Raw genomic sequence first — 11,982 nt, forward strand, 5'->3', positions numbered from 1 at the left:
AGTAAGGCAGACATCATATCTCCCTCAGACTTCATGGTAATGCCACAGTTGTAATTCACATTTAAAGCGAGTGGCGTATCTCTATTACAAACATGTTTTGTGATATTTGACTCCTCTGCAGAAGCTCAGTGGATTGACCTCCTTATCCTGTCGCAACAAGATGGTGAAGCTGGCATGAATACCAATCAGCCTCTCAGATGTAGACAAACACATGCCAGAACGACAGCTAAATGGGGATCAAGGAGAAAAACTGCAGAGGAGTGTAAGTGATTGATTGTGATGAGGCTTTTCAGTGTTGTAGTGTGTTAATTCAGCTTTTCAGATGTTCAGTCTTGCAGTTAAAGGGGCCAGTGTTTAAAAAAAGTGTCTGTTGTGTTTTCATAAATTTTTAACTAGCATTTTCATGATTAAAAAATATTGATATTCTATAACACAGGGAAATGTTAGTAAAGCATTAAGTAATATTACAATATTTATGCATGTATTTGTGTTTTGTTTAAAAATTATAGAATAATTATACAGATTTTTTTTTATCATTTTTTTTCTGCTCCAGTCAGACCAGTTGTTTACTGATTCACCTGCACTTCCAAACATTTTCACCGGTCTAGCTGAAATATAACAAAGCAAAAAATAGAAGTAAAACAAAATATTTGTTGTTTTCATTGTTTTGGTAAAGTAGTTATAACTAAATAAGCAAAGTACAACCAATAACACTAATACACTTAACAATAGGCAATAAAATAACCAATATGCAATTGAAAACCATGTTTAATGTTTATCTGGTAGGTCTTTTGTTGTTTATTAATATCACTGCTGTCACTTTTAAAAATTTCTTATTTAACTGTTTTACTTTGACTTTCAAACATGAGTGTTTTATGTTATTTCACATTTGTCTAGTCTATTTCATTGAAGGCAGTGGTGTAAAGTAACAAAGTACAAATACTAAAACTACTGTAATAAAGTAGTTTTTCTTAGAAATTGTTTTTTACTAAGTAGTTTTAAAAATGTGTACTTTTACTTTCCCTTGAGCACATTTTTAGTGCTTTTACTCCACTATTTTCCTTCAACCTGCAGTCACTACTTTATTTTTTCTTGTCTCTGCGAAATAGAAAAATCAGATCGCACATAGAAGGTAAATCCACGTCATAATGAACTACCTCAAGACATGGGCGATTTATAATTGCAGCAAACTGTTTGGAAGCACTAAAAGTGTCCAAGATGTCCAAAATCTTTACATGCATTGACCCAGAGACTGTTTAGATGCATGTCACTGAAGAGAAGATGACGAATGTTTACTGTATAATGACCAAAATGGCCTTAAACATCCAGCAGGCAAAAGATGTCAACATGACGTCAGATTGACGTTGTACCCCAAGGTCTTGGCGATGTTGCATTTTGTTTGGAAATAAAAATCGGGTTGTCGTCAGAACCCAATGTCAGGCCGACTTCAATGTCCAACGACCAACCTAAAATCAACAAAATATCAACGTCTAATGATGTTACAGCTTGATGTTGTGTGGACGTTACTACTATGACGTCTATCAGGTGTTGGATTTTGGTTGCCATACCTGACAAATAAATGTCAGTATTTGACATCAATATGATGTTGGCTTAAGATGTTGGCTTGACATTGGTTTTTTTGGTCACTTTCTAACACAACCTTAAAATTAACTAAACATCAAGTTCATTTGATGTTGTTATTGAAAATCAAAATAGCCTTGTCTTTAGATGCTGGCTAGACATTGAAATTTGGTCACCTGACATCACAGCCTAACCTAATATTAACATCTTATGATGTTGTGTGTCTGCTGGGCAATAACTAAATGCACTACAGAATGTTACATTTACTCACATCCACAAATTAGATGAAATTAGATGTAAATGCATCAGCTTTTCACAGCGTAATACTCACTACTCTTGAGAGCTCCTTTTTACTCATACTCTAAGTAATATTTACAACGGATACTTTTTCTCTACTTGCACTACATTTTAGGCAAGTAATGGTACTTTTACTGGAGTATGATTTTTCAGCACTCTTTCCACCACTGAATGAAGGTCATGTAAAGGGTAACTGCATTTGGAGAGAGAGATGCAGTGATATTGTGTTGAACACATAAAAACTTGTTTGAACAGAAGACTCAAGGGTAAAGGGTTATTTTGGTGTATGTTAGTAATCAATGAATCGATTTGCAGCAGTTTCAGTCATGTTTTAATACACAAATGGAAGCACAAGCAGTTTCTTAACAAGCTTAAAGAAGATCATGTGGTCCTACAACAGAAGGCACCTTCATAATGTGTCTATGCCAATATTGAACAAGCCATGTTCATTCTTCTGCACTGTAAAAACTAAAATAATATGCTAATATGACATGATTCCTGACCAGACAGTTTGATGTGCAGTGTAGTGTATTCTGAATGTGTATTTCAAAATGTGTATTCTTGACTAATTATTTAATTTATATTACATACTAAATCACACTGGCCTCTAAAATGCTTAAAAAACTTAAAGTATCAAAAAAAATCACCTCCCCTTGAACATTTATAAGATTTGTTAATCCATTTAAACATAAAAAATTACACATTCTATTATTCAAAGCCCAGAGAGTATGTTTTGTTTTTAAAAGATGTCTACTAGATGTCTAATAGACGTCTAAACATAGTCGTCTTGGCTAAAACAATGCTAAATTTGTCAGTGAAAATCTAGTAGATGTCTAAGAATAGGCCAAAACTAGACTAGTCATCAAATAAACAAAAATGAATGACTACACATTTAAAGTCTGTCTATTTGATGACTAGTCTAGTTTTGGGCCATTCTTAGATGTCTATTAGATTTTCAGTGACAGCCCAAGTTTAGCCTTCTTTTAGTCAAGCTGTCTACGTTTAGATGTCTATTAGACGTCTATTAAACACAAAATCTTGTGCTGGGTGGTTTATTCTTATTAATTTTTTTTTTCTTCATGTTTTTTGACAAATGCATTCAGCTGATATTAAATTGATCAAGAGTGACAGTACTGATATTTGCATCGTCAAAAAATATTCCTGTTTTCAACAATGATAATGCTTATTGCATGCTTATCTAGAGCAAATCACCATATTAGACTGATTTTTAAAGGATCATGTGACACTGAATGATGATTAAGTAAAGAGTAATGATGCTGAATATTAGGCTTTACTATCCTAGGAATATTATTATTAAGGTTATTATTAGTAAGTTAAAATTGAAAGGTTTTAATCTTTCGTATATATTATTTATATGAAGCTTGTCACTTATATAAATACAATGCTGAATGTTACTATTTTACGTTTTATTTTAATTAATTAAATGCAACTTTGGTGATCATAAAATACTTTAAAATATTTAAATAATCGTATTGAACCCAAACTTTTGATCAAAAATGTATTTGTTCACAATCTCTTGTAGGTAAACTATTTATAAATGTCTTTCGGTGAGGCATTAAATACAGAAAAAACAAATATATACTTTTAAAAATATATTTTATCATATAATAACTCTATTTTTGATTAATAAAAATATATAAATAAAAAAGTAAAACCCCTTAAATGGATGTCCACATTACTGATTCTTTTCCCATGAAGCCTCTTTCTGAAGAAGGCTGTTTTTTGGGAAACAGTCAGTTTATTAGATGTGGGACGTCCCAGACTAATTTCATGTCTTGGCCCCTTTAGCTCAGTCTCAGTTTGAAATGATTGTGCACTAAACGGTTTTAGCATTAGACAGTGGAGATTTGATGAGGGAGCATCGTTGTCTTGTTTTCTCAGCATGTGAACAGTCTTTTAAACGCTGTGTCTCCGGTTATGAATCATGGCCACAATGTGTGTGAGGTCTAAACTCTTCATCATCACCTCCATAAACTCTTCATCACTGCGAGCTCCTGCTACAAACTCATCCAGCGAGAGCTCCCCTGTTAAATAGATACATTCAATCACAAGCTGAACCATGAAAAAAAGCAATTAGTCTCAAAGCAAGAAATTGCAGGCAAACTTTTTCAGTCTAATGGAAAAAAAAACATTCAAAATACACTTTTTTTTTTCAGATTAGGAATGCTTTATAATAGTTAATGTATTTAATTTTTTGAGTGAACTATGAAAATCTGTTTAAAATTCCTCACCATCTCCATTGATGTCGATCCTTTCAAACACTCGGTTTGTGAACTCTTCAGCGCTCGATTCCTGAGTCTCGCATCCATTAATGGCACGAATGGCCTAACATCAGACAAAGCATAAATGCAAAATAAAACCTTCTTACATGTTCTTCTTATAGCTATCTAGTGAACATTTAGGTGTATAATCTTTCTTACCTTTATGATGTTCAGCAGCTCATATCTGTCTATGCATCCATTCCCATCAACATCATAGAGTCTGAAATACCAGCGTAGTTTGTGCTCCATTTTTCCTCTCATTACTAGACTGAGAGCAGCCACATACTCCATGAAGTCGATATAGCCGTCCTGCGAAAGACATTAATGCATTAACTAAGAAACATCGTGCAGTATTGACACTTGTAACTACACTCAAAAAAGATGATAATAAATTAGTTAGTTGTGTTTAAGTAAAATATTTTGTATTTATTCTGTATAATTAAAAGTTTTTTCCATAAATTACCATAATAGTGCCCTGTTTTTGTTTGCTATATTCTGACTGGTTTTTATTTCTTAATGTATTCAAGTGAAGGTAAAATTATCAGCCTTTCTGTGAAATTCTAATTATTTAGAATTAATGTTTAACATAGCGAAAAAAATGTATTCAAATTATTTGTTATCATATTTTTTTTTCTGGAGAATTTTTCTTATTTTAAAGTCCCCTTTTAGTCAATATTAGCTTTTTTATTTATTTATTTGGGTACATACAAACCACTGTTGTCCAATGACTTGCCGAATTAACCTAACTTTGCTAGTTAGGCCTTTAAATGACACTTCAAGCTAAATACTAGTACCTGGAAAAACAAATCTAGAAAGATATTTTGCAGTGTCCTAATGACTAAAGGCTAGTTATTAGAAAATAGTTATCAAAACTACTATGTTCAAAAATATTGAACATCTCTGTTAAATAAAATAGTTTAAAAAAAGATAAAAATTTCACAGGAGGATTAATCATTTTGCCTTTTAACTTTGTATATATAGGCCTAAAAATTGTTTTTGAAATGATCGTTCATTTATGTTTAGTTTAATCTTGCATATGTTTAATGTAATCAGAGAAGTATTATTGCTTTAATTTTATCTTGTCATTTCATTTTAAATACACCTGGAGGCCCGTGTGGTGTATTTATCATCAATAAAAATATATATTTTTAAATTTACTATTGCTTGGTCCTCAAATTTTAGCCATGTTCTTACTAGTAACTTAATTTCTGAATAATGTAACACTCTTAAATTACGCTGTGTTATACATCTGATCTAGTCAGTTTTCTTGCCGTTATAGAACCTTTATTGAATGATATCATGACATTTAATCTATTTACCCATTCAGCATCCGCATCTAGAACTTTCTGTTTTATAATATAAGCTGTAATATTGAGCGTATGTTTCCACACTAGTCTATAATGTGTCCTAAAGCAGCTGTGTGGCTTTTGTTCTCATATTTAGATGGAGGTTATGGTGAGAGTGATGATTAGGATGATGAGGGTGCCCTCTGGAGGATTAATGCCCCATTCCAGGTCTGCGTCTGAGAGACGGACAGAGCCGTTGGTCACAGACATAATCCTCAGGTCAACACGCTTTCCTCCAAATGTCACCTGTCTTTGTGCCACACAGACCCAGACGGTCTAGACCAGACCAGGCTTTGAGAAAAGGTCATGGCAAGGTGTGTGGTGAGGCTTGCTTATGTGTGCATGTCTGAATAGTCATACTCTATATAGAGATTATCATACTCTATATTTAGATTGCATATAGATTATCAGATGCCAACAGCAACAAAAACAAAACAAATGTCAGACGAACAGATGGTTTAATTTGATGTAATTGAAAATCAGGGATATTCCACCAAATTTTAATTTCCCAACTCTACCTAGTTAAAACATTGGGATTTTGTTCATTGTAAAAATGATATGACAAAAAGACATGACAACATATGTTTTTGTGTTACTTTAACTTATTTTAAAGAGTTAATCAGGTTTCAAATATTTTTACTCAGTTTCATTTAACTGTAGGTTGAGATGACTAGAAAAGTTAGCAATAAATATTTTTAATAATAATAAAAATATTCATAATATTAACAGTAATAATTAATATTAGAGTGATTTCTGAAGGATCATGTGACTCTGAAGGCTGGAGTAATAAAGCTGAAAATTCATCATTAAAATCACTGGAATAAATGATTCAATTAAATTATAAATTATTAATTCAAACTACTTTTGAACAGTTATTTTATAGTGCAATAACACTTCACAATTTTAATATTTGTACTGTATTTTTGATTAAATAAATTCAGCCTTGGTGAGCAGGAGAAGCTTATTTTAAAACATTTTAAAATCCTGCTGACCCCCAAACTTTTGACCGGTAGTGTTTTTTTTTTTTTTGAAAAAGTGATTAAAATCATTTTTCTCTGTTGTCATTACCAAGTGGTTGATGATAACATTTTTGATTTACCCAATGCTTGATTAATTTCCCTATAATTATTATTTTTTTCACTCCGCATGGAGTTTGATGAGGCATATTAAATTAATCACACTCATTATATCCCGTAATTAAGCTGAGCGTGTTTGAAATGCATGCTGGGAATCTTGTGTCATATTCTCATATCAAGATGTGAGCAGCAAGTTTTTGTGCTGAAAATCCCATCGGGACTCCATTCTAAACATTTGTATAAGTAAAGCGGCTGTTGCTGCACGTGAATGGGATCGCTTTCTGTAATACAGCCTTGTTCAACAATCTGTAAATCTTAATCTCATAGATAAGCTCATTGTTCAAGGTATTAATATGAGTCACTGTAAATAAAGGCTGACATGAAGTGCCAAATATAGCGCTATAAACACAGAGCCAGACAACACAGTGAGAATGATCCGAGCTTTGCTGTCATCTGACTCGACAAATGATCAACTCACGTGTGCTGACTTGAGGACTTGGAGATGGTGATTAACAGATATGGTTTATCATTACATACAGTACGATACATACAGACTGGGTCATTTGGCATTTCTGTGTGGAGTTTGCATGTTCTGCACATGGGTTTCCTCCGGGTGCTCTAGTTTCCCCTACAGTTCAAAGACGTGCTATAAGTGAATTGAATAAACTAAATTGGCAGCTGTGTGTGTTCAATTCAACTTTATTTGTATAGCGCTTTTACAATGTAGATTGTGTGAAAGCAGCTTCACATAAAAGGTCATAGTAAATTGGAAATTGTGTGTGTGTGTGTGTGTGTGTGTGTGTGTGTTTCCCAGTACTGAGTTGCAGCTGGAAGGGCATCCGCTGTGTAAAACATATGCTGGATATGTTTGTGGTTCATTCTGCTGTGGCGACCCCTGATGAATAAAGGGACTAAGCCGTAGGAAAATGAATGAAACGTACAGCTAGGGGAAAAAACTCTATGGAGACCACTTTTTTATATGATAACTGTTGATGATTATTGTATGCAAAAACAAAACGTTTTTAAAGGTGCCATGTTTGGGTTCATTTTAGTCAACACGAAATCAATGTTTAACTTAATTATTGTTTAACTTAGCATAATTATTAACCCTCCTGTGCATTTTCTATTTATCCATTCATTCATTTTCTTTTTTAGCTTAGTCCCTTTATTAATCAGGGGTCGCCACAGTGGAATGAACCGCCAACTTATCCAGCATATGTTTTACACAGCGGATGCCCTTCCAGCGGCAACCCAACACTGGGAAACAACCATACACTCTTGCATTCACACACATACACCATGATCAATTTAACTTATGCAATTCACCTATAGCGCATGTCTTTGGACTATGGAGGAAACCCACTCCAACAGGGGAGAACATGCAAACTCCACACAGAAATGCCAGCTGTACACTCGAACCAGCGACCTTCTTGCTGTGAGGCGATAGTGCTACCCACTGCACCACCGTGATGCCTCTGTTTATCCATTTTCAACTATTTAACAAGTGCTGTTCAACAGGATTTTTTCAACACATTTTTAAACAATAGTTTGAAAAACTAATTTCCTTTGGAAATATTCAGCTTAAAGTGCAATTCTGAGGCTTGACTGGGTTAATTAGATGAACTAGTAAAGTTAGGTTAATTGGGAAAGTCATTGAACAACAGTGGTTTGTTCTGTAGCAAATTGAAAATATGAATAAATAGAAAATACAGCAGAAATATCTTTGCTCTGTTGAAAATCAGGAAATATTGGAAACAGAATACAATTTTCACAGAGAGGCTAATAATGTTGCCTTCAACTGTAAATCAATCTGACATGAATAAAAAAAACAGCTTCAAGTCTGATGTAATAGAAAGCAATAATACTCAAAACGTTCATATTACACTAAGAGTTTTAATTAAAAAATGAAAGTTCAAACACTGTAGCTGTGTTGAAACTCTTAAAACCACCATCTCCAAGCACATCCCATCCTTCACTCACCTTGTTCATGTCAAAGGTGCGAAACATCTGCTCGATGTAGGCATTGGCTTCTGGATCCAGACCCCTGAGCCCGAAGAACTGTTTAAACTCATGCAGCGTGAGTTGACCAGATGGACACTCAGTCATGAACTTCTTATACCACAGATGCATCTCCACCGCCTGCAGGTCGTCCACGGTGCTGCCCGTTGAATTGCCCATAATTTTGGAGATCTGAAGTTCAGGAAGTCCAACTGGTCTGCTGTGCAGGCGAGAGATTCGCTTCTCACAGACACTCCACACTGGGACCTGAGAGAGACGTGGGACCCTCAGGGGGTTTTTGTACCAAGCTGGGATCAGACACGCCCCTGCCAGCTTCATCTTATTGATATTAACGCCCACTAATCCAGCTCACTGTGAATGTGAGGCTTAAGGATGACCATGCCATTGGTAATTGCATGTGAGATTTGGGACAATGCTGACAGACATTCCCATGTGATGGCCCATGAACAGATACAACTGCGTTCATCAGCATTTCCTCACAAGTGACCAAAAGACAATCCATTTCCAAGTTTATTTTGATAGTTATATGTTAGTAAGTGCAGCCATCATCATATGCATCATACAGTAAATCCACGTTAACAAGTTTTATATATATATATATATATATATATATATATATATATATATATATATATATACATGCATATCACAGCCTTTACAATAATCACTTTTAGATATTCGCATTCTTACTAATGATTACAGATGCATTTGTGAAGATAAAGTAAAATGAAGTATATAGAGATAGTACAATGAATCTTAAATGAAACAAAACTTTTTTTCATCAGTTTGTTGGCATTTCATTGTCATCTTAAGACACAGCACTTCCATTACATTGTTCAGTAAATAATCAACAGTATTAATAGTTCAACAATTCAAAATCATACATGACTGCAATTTATTTTACAGTACTTAACACGTACTTCAGAAAGTACTGCTTATATATACGGTTACTGTATGGGTTAAGTCTAGGTTTAGGGGTATCACTGTAAAAAGAGATTAGTTACTTGAATAAAAGTTAACAAAGTTAAAACCTGTTGCCTTAAAAGCGGCAAGACTTGCCTTTACTTTAAAAAGTTAGTAAGTAACTCGCTGTAACTTGGAACTGTTGACTTATTTTTCATAATTATGCACAGTTCATTTACTTAATTTTAAGGCAGTGGGTTTACTCCCCTTTTAAGTAGTCAACTAATCACCTTAAAAGCAATGAGTTTACTCACTTTTTTTAAAGTCAACTAATCACTTTTTACAATGTACCTACCTAGTTATTAGCTAATTTATGTACGAGCATTTAAGTACATAGTATAAAAGTTCATATCAGGACTGTTAAATAAAGTGCTACCTCGTAGTTTTTCAACTCTACACTATCTGACAAAAGTCTAGTCGCCTATCCAAGTTTTAGGAACAACCACTAATAACTTGGATCATTTGGTATCAGTAGTGGCTTATGCTAATGCCTCTAGATTACACTTATTTTACCAAAATAAATTTTGATTATGCCTTGATTTTTAATTAGGACAGTAAGGTCGGACGTAACTTAGACAAAAGTCTTGTCACTTAACAGAAATAATGTATAGAATATAAAGTCATGGTGCATTGGAAAAAGAATTAATATTGTGAATGACTCCCATGAGCTTGGACGACTGCATCCAAACATCTCTGCAATGACTCAAATAACGTATTAATAAAGTCATCTGGAATGGCAAAGAAAGCGTTCTTGTAGGACTTCCAGAGTTCATCAAGATTCTTTGGATTTCATCTTACCCCAGAGATTCTCAATAATGTTCATGTCTGGTGACTGGGCTGGCCAATCCTGAAAGATACCTACTTTGCTTTCAGGAAATTTAATGTGAAGGCTGAAGTATGAGAAGGAGCACTATCCCGCTGAAGAATTTGCCCTCCCCTGTAGTTTGTAATGTAATGGGCAGCACATGTGTCTTGATATCTCAGGCTGTTGATGTTGCCATTCACTCAGCAGATCTCTCGCACGCCCCCATACTAAATGTTACCCCCAAACCATGATTTTTCCTTCACCAAACTTGACTGATTTCTATGAGAATCTTGGGTCTTCCAATAGGTCTTCTGCAGTTTTTGTGTTGATTTAGATGCAGTAGATAGATGATTCATTGGAAAAATCTACCGTCTGCCACTTTTCCTAAAGAATCAACTAGAAGTCAAGTTATTATTTGTTGCTCTAACAAATGGGATTGACGACAAGACTTTTGTCAGGTAGTGTAAAACAGTAACACTCTTTTGAAATGAATACTAAATGAACAAAGTTTGGGATCTCACAAGAAATTAAGCATTTAAAACATTTCAAAGATCCAAAATACAGTAGCTATGATCAAACAGTCAGTCAACATACAGGTTTCAACTTAAAAGAATTACACATTTTACCTTGATTCAGCTGTTATATTTAAGGCAGCAACACTACACTTTCTACAGTGTGTGCATTCATTCTCAAGCTCAAACACTAGTAACACTTGTTATATTTTAGACTTTTCTGAAAAGTTTTTAGAAATGTGAACATGACAGTGGTTTGTTCTCAGAACACAGTGTTATAGCTTAAGAGGCATAAGGATTAATACTGATTTCAAACACATACTTCAAATGTCCAGAGAGTTTCAACTTCAACACCTTTAACAGTCAGGAGGATGTTTTGTTTATGTAATCGCACATATTCTTAGCTTGTCTCCCTAATATGTGGGATACTGGCACAAAAAGTCACATCTGCCTATAGGAAATTGCTAGACAACAATCCTGACTGAAATGATACATTCCCAAAGTTGCTAACCATCATAAATATAGCAACATATTCCCTATACTTTTACATCACCTAAATGTATATTATCCTGACATTACATCACAAAAAAAAAAAAATTAAGTCAGCTGCTAAAATAAACAACAGTGTTTAAATGTTATAATAACTACTGTAATTATTTATTTAATGAATCTTTATCTAATCTTAATTTTATTTATTGTATTATTATGTTATTTATTTATTTTTTAAGTTTGCAAATGGGAATGCAATAACTTAAAAAAAAAAATAGGTCCCTCATTCAGGTAGATGCCACAGAAATATTCTCATGTTTTGGTTTAGTTTAAGCAGTATTACAATACTTCTACTACTACTACTACTATTACTACTAATATTAATGATAATAATGATGATGATGATGATAACAATAATAATAATATTTGTAAAATTATGAAAACATTTAAAATAAATTTAGAACCTGATTTAAAAACAACAATTGCTTACACATGCGAAATGTAAATCAAACTGACTTATGTGAAATCTATTAAATCATCTCATTTTAAAGCTGGATTTATTCAGGTTATGCCACAAAAATAGTTTAGGATAAATTCTGAGGTAAAATTAGA

General features: G+C 33.7%; 1 protein-coding gene across 1 annotated transcript; it reads right to left on the reverse strand.

Annotated features, from left to right (window-relative positions):
• Window positions 1-3,561: 3,561 nt before the first annotated feature.
• Window positions 3,562-9,020, reverse strand: guca1a (guanylate cyclase activator 1A). The gene is made up of 4 exons (XM_056455568.1): window positions 8,563-9,020; window positions 4,320-4,469; window positions 4,131-4,224; window positions 3,562-3,923 (listed from the first exon to the last, which is right to left on the reverse strand). The coding sequence occupies exons 1-4, from the start codon at window positions 8,917-8,919 to the stop codon at window positions 3,796-3,798; spliced, it is 729 nt and encodes a 242-aa protein (XP_056311543.1). The 5' UTR covers window positions 8,920-9,020; the 3' UTR covers window positions 3,562-3,795.
• Window positions 9,021-11,982: the final 2,962 nt, after the last annotated feature.

This window comes from Danio aesculapii, chromosome 4, assembly GCF_903798145.1.
Source record: "Danio aesculapii chromosome 4, fDanAes4.1, whole genome shotgun sequence".
In the NCBI taxonomy this organism is placed as follows: Eukaryota; Metazoa; Chordata; class Actinopteri; order Cypriniformes; family Danionidae; genus Danio; species Danio aesculapii.